The sequence below is a fragment of the Desarmillaria tabescens genome (assembly GCF_030435595.1).
Source record: "Desarmillaria tabescens strain CCBAS 213 chromosome Unknown EV420scaffold_42, whole genome shotgun sequence".
NCBI lineage: Eukaryota > Fungi > Basidiomycota > Agaricomycetes > Agaricales > Physalacriaceae > Desarmillaria > Desarmillaria tabescens.
In genome coordinates, this window is record NW_026848341.1 from 127,068 (window position 1) to 137,528 (window position 10,461).

The following is a 10,461-nucleotide window of genomic DNA, read 5'->3' on the forward strand; positions in this document are numbered from 1 at the left end:
TCAGTCTTGCAATGCGGTTCAAGTAATCTTCGCCACGGTTATAGCGCTTGTGCCTTTCCTTCGACTCGGCTATGATCCAGACCTTTCCACCGCTTACAATCAGCCGCTATTCTCCGCTATCTTCGTAAGTGTGGATAGCTGGGATTCTCGCCGGGGGGAATGTATTTTGCTTGCAAGGGTAACTTTGTGGAGATTTCCAAAAATGCAATCGAAATCAATGCGATACTTTGAATGTCGGTGGGTCGGTGGCTTTTTTATAGCCCGCGATGCCTGCCATAAGCGGAGGGGATCATATGGTAACAGTCACTTCCGCGCGCTTCTATCTTATCTGACGGTCATTGATTTCAGCCTTGCGGTGTAGTTTCCACCTATATCCGCTCAACCTTCTCACGCAGACGATATGGAGCAATTGTATATCAGTCAATGCCGTTTGTGCATTTTAAAACGCCCCACTTTTTCTCCACGCCTATCTCTTCCTTAACCGAGAACCATGGTGTCTCCTTCGTCTTCTGACGCAGACTGGAAACATGACGAGAAAAATGATCATGTCGTCGAGGTGTCGGCGAAGGAAGTCGATACCGCGGCTCAAATTGTAGCAGGAGCCTCTGAAGCATTAGATCCGAGGGAGGCAGAAAGGATTAAGTGAGGCTGGGAGATGCCATTCGCTAGTTACGTTGTCTAAAAGTTTTACAGGAAGAAGATCGACCGACATATTCTTCCTTTGATGTGCAGTACGTGCTATGTCTGCTCAAGTAATGCTACATGTGCTCATCTATTGGTTCAGCTCTATACTGGTATTCTAATCCATCAGTGACCGTGCAGCCCGTCATCTTATTCTCGTAATCCAGGATTCAATTCATGGATAAGACAACGCTGGGAAGCGCCGCGATTTTGGGAATCAGGTGACAGAATTCCAAGGTTATGATGCCCGAATTTACCATCCCAATCAGAGAATCGACGCATCTTTCCACCAATCAGTGAGTAGCTTCGGCACACTATTATCATTACTGATATTGGATGTTCAATACCACGCTTAGGTACAACTGGTAAGCCCGGATGTTTCGTGTTGAAATTAGCTAGTTCACGAATGGATGCTATCATGCAGGCTTGGGACCATATTCTATCTCAGCTATCTCGTATTTGAGTTCCCGCAGAATCTTTGTCTCCAGCGCTTTCCTGTGGGAAGATGGATGAGGTGGGTTGCGTCGCTTTCTTCCGGTGTTCCCAAGGACTCAAGCCGTAATCAGTATCAACATCTTCATATGGGCTGTTGCTTTATGCTGTCACGCAGCCTGCAAGAATTTCGCTGGTCTATTTGTTGTGCGGCTAATTCTGGGCATGTGTGAAGGGTCAATCACCGCAGGTTTCATGATTGTCAGCTCGATGTTCTACACGCGGAAAGAACAGACGTTGAGAGTCGGCTATTGGTGTGAGTGCAATACTCACGTACTGTCGGGCTGCCGGCTTAGTCTCGTTATTTCCAGTTTTGATGAACGGAACCGGTAAGTCAAAAAGTTACCAGGCTATTATACGAGCGGAGGATGATCAATTACCCCGGATGACAGCTCAAATTATTTCGGGGTTCATCAGCTTCGGTACCTTGCACATTAAGACGGGTACTTTTGAGCCTTGGCAATGGTATGTGCGGCTTTTAGTAGTCAATGTATTGAGCTCACTCTTCGGCTTGACTTTAAGGCTCATGATAATCACGGGTTTAATCACTCTTATTACGGCGATTTCCTTCTGGTCAGTCTAACATATTCTCTGCCGCCACCCGTCCCAATCACCCGGGTAGGTTCTTATTCCCAGACTCGCCAACCAACGCGTGGTTCCTTACGCCTGCCGAAAGGGCAACGGCCATCCAGAGAATTAAGGCACGTTCGCTTTCCGTTATTCGGTACATCAATTTTAATGTGTCGCGCATTTAGGAAAACCAAACTGGCGTTGAGAATAAACACTTCAAAAAGGAACAGTAAGGACAACGTACTGGTTGGATATGTAACGTCAGCTTAACAGTAAATAACAGGATGATAGAGGCGTTGACGGACCCGAAGACCTGGCTTTTTGCACTCTTTGCCGCCTTGGACAATATCCCCAATTCTCTGACGAATCAGCGCACGATAATAGTATCCTCTTTCGGATTCAGCAATCTGCAGACTACTCTCCTTAGTTGCGTGGATGGCTTAGTTGAAATTGTTACCATCTGGACCGGAGTGACTATTGCCTCGCGCATTCCGAATAGCCGGGCGTATGTTGGCGCAATATACATGATTCCCAATGTGTTGGGTGTCTTTTTGGTCAATTTCCTGCCTTGGAGTAACAAGGTAGGGCTCCTTTTCTCGGTATGGATAACAGGTACGACTGCTTCTGAATCTATGCTTCCTATCTTGTGGACTCAACATGACTTAATAAACAGGCGTTGGAACCACCGGATTTGGTGCGTGGCTACTGTTTCCTAAGTGGCACTTCCCATGGGCTCATAATTCCCACTAGTCTTGTCGCTGTCCTGGGTCTCCGCCGTTGTTTCCGGACATACTAAAAAGATTACGGTAAACGCAATAATGCTCTCAGCGTACTGCATTGGAAATTCTGCCGGACCTTTCATGTGGCAAGCCAAGTATAAGCCTCGGTGAGCAAGACCTGTTCGCCGTCGTTAGTCTTACTAAGTTAGACTAGCAATCACATTCCCTGGATCATCATCGGGATCTGCTACGTATGCTGCATGAGTTTGTTGCTAACAATCCGTTTTCTCTTGTCCCGAGAAAACAAGCGGCGAAACAGTGAATCCACAGACGATACTTACGGTGATGTATACATTGAACGCCCCACGTCGGATGGCAAGAAGGAAATGGTTAAAGTGGATAAAGTTCGTGCACTTCTTGTCCTACGGTCCTTGTCCTTGCATTGAACCAATAACGTTCCTAGGAATTTTTGGACCTAACAGATATCCAAAACCGTGATTTCCGATACGTACTTTGATGTCTTACGCACGTGTGCACACGTATGGTCGAGAAATACGATTGTAAAACTAAAACATTACATTTCTTGCGCGAAATAAAGCTGTATAGTACAATAAAAATGCCGTCAGCACTCGTCCACATGATAGCCCGTTATAGCCTGGTCGTGACCTCTGAAGTCGGCTCTCCGAGGGCGTAAAGGCCGTCGAGTTCTGCCTTGTACTTGTTGTAGGCATCTTTACGACGTATTTTGAGCGTCGGGGTCAGTGTACCGTTATCCACGGTGAAGGGCTCCATGCTGAGATGGATACGTTTAATGGTCTCGAAACTATAGCCACTCGCTATGAGTTCGTGGAAAACCAGATAAATAACAACTTACCCCTTCAAACCGTTTTTCTTCGCCTCCTGAGTCAGTATGGAGAGCACCTTGTGGTTGATCTTGCTGTCCTTGCACGCCTGCAACAAAACAGGGATGTTGTCTGGGGTCACCTTGTTGCCCGTGACGTCAGAAACAATAGCCGCGAGTTGAGTGGGATCTGGGATAACAACAGCCAGCAAGTATGCTTGCATCGAGTCTCCATGAATATAGATCTGGGCAACCACTGGGCAGGCACCGTATGTATTTTCGATCTTCTCGAGAGCGACATACTCCCCTTGGGACAGCTTCATGATATTCTGGCGATTACAAGATAGTCAGCATGCTGAAGGAGGGTAGGATCGTAAAGCAATACTTTGACACGATCTATAATCTTGACACGTCCACAATCGTCGATAGCTGCGACGTCACCAGTGTGTAGCCAACCTTCCGCATCGACTGTTTCTTGCGTGTTCTTCTCATCTAAATTATAATATGAGGAACTTTGTGCGTTGACATATTTGATGATTATACCCACCCTTGTAGTACACAGCAAAACAGTTGTCACCCCTTACACAGAGCTCCCCTCGAGGGAAAGGTTTGTCTTCTGAAGTGTAGTTCATGGCAGGAACGTCAATCAACTTGATCTCATTGCCGGGTTGAGGTGGGCCGACGGTTCCACCCGCGGTAGGGTCATCTGGGATCGCTCTCGTTGTTGTCGCGCACGTTTCGGTCATGCCGTATCTATGAATATATCAGTTGCCTTGAGGATGCCATAGACCATTACTCCCACCCTTCAAGAATGTTGCAGCACATGGCGATCTTCAAGAAGTCCAAAACGTCCTTATTAATGGGCGCAGAACCGCAGATCATAGTCTCCATCTGACCACCCAAAACGGCCTTGACCTGTCACGATGTTATGATCAGCGCAGATACCAAATATGACTGATAGAGAAGGAGGTAACCTTGCGGAAGACAAGCCGATCCCATAATGCATGGGTGACGGTACCAGTCTCGCGTAGCCAGTATAGTTTCGTCTGAACAGCATATCTAAACAAGGCGCCTTTCAATCCGGGAACATCACCAGCCGCCATGGCACCTTGATATATCCGATTGAAAACACGAGGAACCGCAGGAATCATTGCCGGCTTGAGGACTTGTGCATCCTCCATCAGGCGCAAAGGATCACCACTAAAGTACCCGATACTTGCTCCCATTCCAATACAGACGAACTCCGTGACTCGCTGTACTAGGTATAAGCCACAGATAAGATAGAAGCTCACAAATTTACCTCATAAATATGTGCCAAAGGCAGGAAAGATAACAAACTTCCGTCCTCTGGCAGAATGAGACCGTAAAGATTGGACTGTGTAGCCACCGCCATATTACGATGAGTTAATAACACTCCTGCGGAATGTGTTTAGTAAGCTTTGAGGCGCGTTTCAAAACTATAACTAACCCTTGGGGTTACTGGTAGTACCCTGTATCAACTTGTCTGAGAAAACGGTATTAATGAGCAAGGAAAACAAGACACACGGATGTGTAACAGATGGAAGTCAATTGTTCAGGCGTTGCTGGGATAGGTTCAATCAGGTTAGCTCGTCCCAGCTCCTCAACTATCAAGGCAATATTATGAGGACGTGAGGGGACCAGTAAAAGACAGACAAACTTTCGCTGAGTTTCTTCAGTTGGACACCAACAGTTTGGCTCCATTGAAGCATGATATTCCATGCCTGGGCTGGTAATGGGTCAATAGACACGATCATCTTTACGATCGGTATTGAAGGCGCCAACTTCAACAACGCGGGAATGTGATCGGCCGTAGTAAAAATGGTCGTGAGATGGGAGTGGTTGATGCTAATAGGTAGAACGCAATCAGAAAATACAATTTCATAGGCTGTGTGCTGGGGGGGCTTACATGTACTCTGCGGGTCATTGTCAGCATAAACGAATACGTGTCAGGAAAGTACACGCACCAACAGCGTCCTTGCCCAGGGTATCATACAGAGAAACACCAACTTTGTTGTAACTTTGGAGGGCGATATCGATGATCTGCCATTCTGATGGGCGACGTGGTGAGACATTAGTGTGAGAACGAACGGCAGTGAGACATACCTGGTCGGTTCTGCGACCAGATACCAACCGTCTCGTACTCTCCCCCGCCAAGCTGACCAGATGAAAAGAGCTTGACCAGAGCACTGCCTATCCAACGCCGGCGCAAGTCGACCTCGCCGTAAGTCTGCCATACGTAATAGTTGGCAAACTTGAGCGGCGACATTGAAATAAGCGGCCGATGGCCGAGCATTTTCCTGTCACGTCCACCCTTGAGACCAGTTTTGAAGATTTCATCGACTGTTTGGAAGGAGCCAGGAGTGTCCTTGTCAATGTATCCAAAGATCGCTGTCAAACACTGTGTTCACTTTACAAAAACGCGTCAAAAGGCAAGATTACCATTGTGGTAGATACCTATCAGTAGTATATGAGGATATATGCTGCAAAATGAGCTGCTAGGACTCACCGGTCTGCCCTGGCTTCTTTGTTCCGGGTACCTCTGCAGCCTGTCGATGGAAGGGAACCTCAGCAGGCCAGGAATGAACGTGGTCGGTGACAAGCATGGTCGGTTTCTGCGTCAGGGTCATGTTGGGCTCGGGTTGTATTTATCTTTTGCAGGAGGAGAGAGAGACCGAGGTTGGGTGACGGCAAGTCGACCGCTGCCCTCTGACGCTGCTTTGACGCGACAGGAAATTCACGTGTGATTGTCTATTTGTCGATATCCGGCAAACAATGTTCCCGTAGCCGCCGCATAATTTCCTGGGCAATTTGCTGCTGGTCCTGCATAGTCGCAAATTCAACCTGCAGTTAGAGTCATAAACACAACAGTGTTCCGTTCACGGATACAACCCACTTGACAATATGCAATTTCGGAGGCCAGGCTAAGCGGTCCTGCCCTGATCTTGTCATGATGATCGATCATGAAATATTTTCCCCCCACCACCAATGAAGTGACCCCACAACGTTCACGAATGCTATTGGCTGCAGTTGAACTTCTCCTTATTGAAATTCGAGATAGACAGCAAGTGTGCTTAGCGGAGCTATTTTACTGAGCCTATCTAACCTGATGAATAATAGGCTGTGTCCGTTCTGCACTTGCGAAACCGCAAGCAAACGGAGATCCGGCACTCTTTCATTTTCCCAGCGAAACCGGGTTTGATACCACTCAAGCTCGGCGACAAGTAAAAATATGCATCTGTATCTTCTCATGCTGTAGGGTACTGAATGCAATGCTGATGACAGCTTATTGAAACTGTTCGAAGTCGTCGTTGTCGACTGCTTAATACCACCGCAACGAACTCCGTCTAAAAGCACACCATCGAATTCAAGAACCACAAAGCTGATATACCCACCTTCTCGCGCACCTCATCCACCACGAAAATAGGGGGTCTTAATACATGTAGCATGATCCATCTTGATATACGTACCGTATTGTAATAATGGAGCAACGCAAAGGTCCTGCGGGATAACTGATATAGCGGCGAGTTGATGTCACACGGGTAAAGCCTCTGATGCCACAGCGTAAACCAACATACGATGCATAAAAAGAATACCAGTCTGCTGGGTTGCGGGATGCTGTGAACGCGAAGGCCACTGGTGGGAGTAACGAGCTCAAGATTCCTTCGAGACGTCGCCGGTCACACGATCATAATGAAATGATTCCTCGGTGATTCACAGGACACATTGAATCGTGGTGCAATTGAATGCAACAGTCCCCTCGTTTTCAGGATGAGATCACGGTGATCACCTAACAAGGTGACGAAATAGCCTGAGTGCGTACATTGGTGAACCTTCTTGAAATACAGAACGGCTGACATGCGACCAATGAGGGTGTCATTTCCTACCTAAATATCCGGGGCGTTGTTAACAATACAAGAAGGTGATAATAAAAGCAAAATTATTTAAAAGACCAAGGAAAGACATGACGTTTACAATGATAACGGGGGTATCGGCCATCCTTATATGACGCGCTAGTTGAACTTTGAAGGTCGAATAAGGGACCTTAATTTTCATAATTACTTCTGATAGGCTGGATTGTAGCCATTGGAGAAGCCAGGATTATATCCTGGGTTAAAGGCGATGGCAGGCTCCGCATAGCTACGGCGTGACAGATCAGCGTTAGGCAAAATGGTGCAGGGGAGCGTAACTCACCTTGGTCCGAGTGGCGACCGCCACTGGCAGATAGTACAGAGCCAAATGTGCTTGGACGAAAGGGGCACTATTGGAATGAAGAAGAATTCGAACCAAGTCTTCTGTCTTGCAGCGATGACAGAAGCTGTGCTCTATGTGAGAAACGACAAAGATGAAGGTTACCCAAAACGCACCATTGTTGCAGCGAGGGCAGATATAGGCAACTTGCTCTGGACTATCAGGCTTAACATTGGTCTGACAGCCCACTGGAGCCGTAGAAATATGAGTCAGAATGGACGTTCTATGCAGACCTATATAATGAATTCATCTGACCTAATATTGGAATACAAACTGCGGATGTACACATTCAGCAACTGCCTTCCATGGAGATAACGCGGAGAACTCACAGAACATGATGGGGGAAAAAAGGTCGTGCAAGAGAAGAGGTTACAATGTCGTGGTGAGAGAGAGAGAGGAGAAACGAGCGCAGTCGAGACACTGCAACAGTGTCGGAGCATGATCCTTCTTGGCTACACCGCTTTCTGGGTCAGGCGATCATCCGGCATTTACCGGGTGACGTCTTCCCGGACCTCCCTTTTGCTCTTAGACGCCGTATTCGTAGCCGGGTATTTGGCTTTACTTACCTGCAACTGCAGCCCTTGGCTCTCCATACCAACCTTATGGCATGGAACTTTTACTTGTCCTGCTCACATTGGTTCCTATACCTTCATTAAAGCTTCGGAACAAGAAGGCTTCTGGCGGGCGGCGAGAAGAGTCCAGTTGGTGCCCAGAACCGTACTCTGTTGCTAGGCCTGGCATCTCCCTGAGCTTTCTGGCAGTGGTATGGGCGTCGACATCGAAGCCCCTGCCTTTGGAAATCTATCCATATCTGATTCCTTATTATGGCATTTCCGAGTCAAGCCTTGCACTCCTTGGACCTGGAGCTCAAAAACTGTCTCCGATTCTAGGTAACATCTTCCGAGAACATCCGCAGAGCAAACGGCCATGTAAGGGTCCCATCCCACTCCGCGGCGGACCTCGACCTGAAAAAAATCATCGTTGCAGTGGAGTCAATAAGATGCAAGTACATCCGATGGTTCTAAGTTACCGGGGAACGCAATTGTGGTTACAATTGGAAAGTCGGCGAAGTCGGGGGCCGCCAAATGATCTAACCGACAGGCTGATTCTTCTCTATGATAACCGTCTAACAGTCTAACCACTATTGCACAGATACAGATCGCGAGCTGACACTATGAATGGTGGTATTTTTCGTTAGGCCTCGACTCTCGATCTCCATCTTGATCCCCGGCGGCATCCAGCGACCCTAGGCCTGTTCTACGTACCCTTCGCTTTTCAAGAGCAAGTGTCCCTAATTTCAAAGTAAAAAAGTTCTGGAAAATCTTCTCTTGCAAGGATCGACCTCCGTGTCGTCATGACAGACAGTACGCGGTGGGCTTATAGCGGCCCGACGCCTATACAATTGAGATCACATCGGCCTCCTTCATGGATTTAATCATCAATTTGCAAACTGTGCAAACCGGAGCCATTAACGCTTTGGCCAGAAAAAAGTCGACTGGCCGCCTGCGAGTGCCTTGTACTTTTAGACGGTCAAGGTTTGTGCCTGGATCCTTTATGAATCGAAGGTGATTACTCGAAAGTCTAGCTTTCAATCGGTGCCTATGAATACACAAGACATGTTCACACACGCACTATTATTGTCGGAGGCGTTTTGCAGTGCTCAATTTGCGGCGCCCAACGCAAGGCGGCTCAAATGTCCAGATTGTAGGCGGCGCGTCTAACATGAGGTCATGCGTCATATCCGCCCAGTGGTCGCCCGGCGATTTCAATCCATCTCAGTCATACCTGTTTACGATAATCGATTTTATATCCGGGGTCGGAGGGCGTCGTCAACTCGTGTTTCTAGCATCAAGACACGAGTCTGTTTGGAGTTCCTAGGTCTTTCATGTCTCCTAGTGATTATGTGCCACTGGCCTCTCCCCTGTTACATCTATTCCAGGCTTAAATTATTCACATGTCGAATCTCTGCCATAGTTAATTTCGCGCATTAACTGCACTTAGGGAAACCCCGTTGAAAAGAAGTTGCTCTCACGACACAGCGCAGTAACTATCTACTTCAATCCTTCTGACAACGCGGTCAATTCCATTGCTGGGACATCTGTTCATGCCTGCCTTAACCAATACGATGCTTTCTTTGCCGTTGACTGCCTTGTGGACCAACTGTCTTCCGCACTCGGAGAAGTTTGGAACCCTCACTAACCCTAGAAATTCCACACGACTAGCCCAATCGCCATTCAGCGTCAGGGATCATAGTATGTAACCCTTGGCTGACACGTATTCTTCAGGAAAAATAGCGCGGTACGATCAAGCCGTACTCAACGCCACTTGGTTAGTCTCCCCACAGTTTATCAGTTCCATGGCATCTATGCTGATCTACGCACGATCATCGTCAGGTGTTACATTCCTCTTCCGTCGTTCTTTTATCCCAACTATGGGCCAGTAATTTCCATTTACATCAGAAACGGGGACATCATTCCGCCATGTCTGCAGAAGACAAATCACGTAGGGTATGCTATGATTGGCATGTCGCGGGCTCTGTATTACATTCCCCATGCCATGGGAAGGGATCGTTTAATATCGCGGCAGAAACTGGGTGAGACCCGCTTTGGATGTCGCAAGCCTGCTGCCGACAAAAGTCCTGCAAATTCACGAGTTCTCATTCACACGACGTGCTTCCGTTTAGGGGACCCTTACAAAATCCTGGCCGCCGACGATAGCCGTTCTATCCACCCGGTTTACCCTGTGCATATTAAAAACACCCGATTTATAAGGGATAACATCACTTGTCAGCATTCTGGAAATCCCGAGCCATAGTCGCGGGGGGCGGTTTCCCTAAAATAACTTAAACAAGTGTTTTCCCGATCCCCTCCAGAGAACGCAGACTTTGTA

At 47.7% G+C, this 10,461-nt stretch overlaps 4 protein-coding genes across 4 annotated transcripts; 2 read left to right on the top strand and 2 right to left on the bottom strand.

Moving 5' to 3' along the window:
• The first annotated feature begins 391 nt into the window (after positions 1-391).
• On the top strand, positions 392-3,036 carry EV420DRAFT_1567199 (MFS general substrate transporter). Its single transcript, XM_060474098.1, has 18 exons — positions 392-642; positions 694-731; positions 785-794; positions 849-902; positions 951-977; positions 1,038-1,046; positions 1,106-1,195; positions 1,248-1,429; positions 1,485-1,502; positions 1,566-1,638; positions 1,696-1,746; positions 1,796-1,874; positions 1,929-1,972; positions 2,027-2,355; positions 2,417-2,437; positions 2,494-2,629; positions 2,677-2,866; positions 2,926-3,036. The coding sequence occupies exons 1-18, from the start codon at positions 491-493 to the stop codon at positions 2,977-2,979; spliced, it is 1,557 nt and encodes a 518-aa protein (XP_060326388.1). The 5' UTR covers positions 392-490; the 3' UTR covers positions 2,980-3,036.
• On the bottom strand, positions 3,037-6,275 carry EV420DRAFT_1567208 (long-chain-fatty-acid-CoA ligase). The gene is made up of 15 exons (XM_060474099.1): positions 5,831-6,275; positions 5,764-5,778; positions 5,428-5,712; positions 5,289-5,372; positions 5,231-5,237; positions 4,982-5,169; positions 4,849-4,928; positions 4,772-4,793; positions 4,604-4,719; positions 4,278-4,556; positions 4,106-4,218; positions 3,851-4,056; positions 3,689-3,795; positions 3,337-3,632; positions 3,037-3,285 (listed from the first exon to the last, which is right to left on the bottom strand). The coding sequence occupies exons 1-15, from the start codon at positions 5,949-5,951 to the stop codon at positions 3,111-3,113; spliced, it is 2,094 nt and encodes a 697-aa protein (XP_060326389.1). The 5' UTR covers positions 5,952-6,275; the 3' UTR covers positions 3,037-3,110.
• A 1,005-nt stretch (positions 6,276-7,280) lies between these two features.
• Positions 7,281-8,023, bottom strand: EV420DRAFT_850598 (uncharacterized protein). Its single transcript, XM_060483706.1, has 5 exons — positions 7,902-8,023; positions 7,828-7,845; positions 7,689-7,760; positions 7,516-7,639; positions 7,281-7,461 (listed from the first exon to the last, which is right to left on the bottom strand). The coding sequence occupies exons 1-5, from the start codon at positions 7,906-7,908 to the stop codon at positions 7,380-7,382; spliced, it is 303 nt and encodes a 100-aa protein (XP_060326390.1). The 5' UTR covers positions 7,909-8,023; the 3' UTR covers positions 7,281-7,379.
• A 7-nt stretch (positions 8,024-8,030) lies between these two features.
• EV420DRAFT_851328 (uncharacterized protein) lies at positions 8,031-9,006 on the top strand. Its single transcript, XM_060483710.1, has one exon. The coding sequence runs from the start codon at positions 8,180-8,182 to the stop codon at positions 8,708-8,710; it is 531 nt and encodes a 176-aa protein (XP_060326391.1). The 5' UTR covers positions 8,031-8,179; the 3' UTR covers positions 8,711-9,006.
• The last annotated feature ends 1,455 nt before the right edge of the window (positions 9,007-10,461 follow it).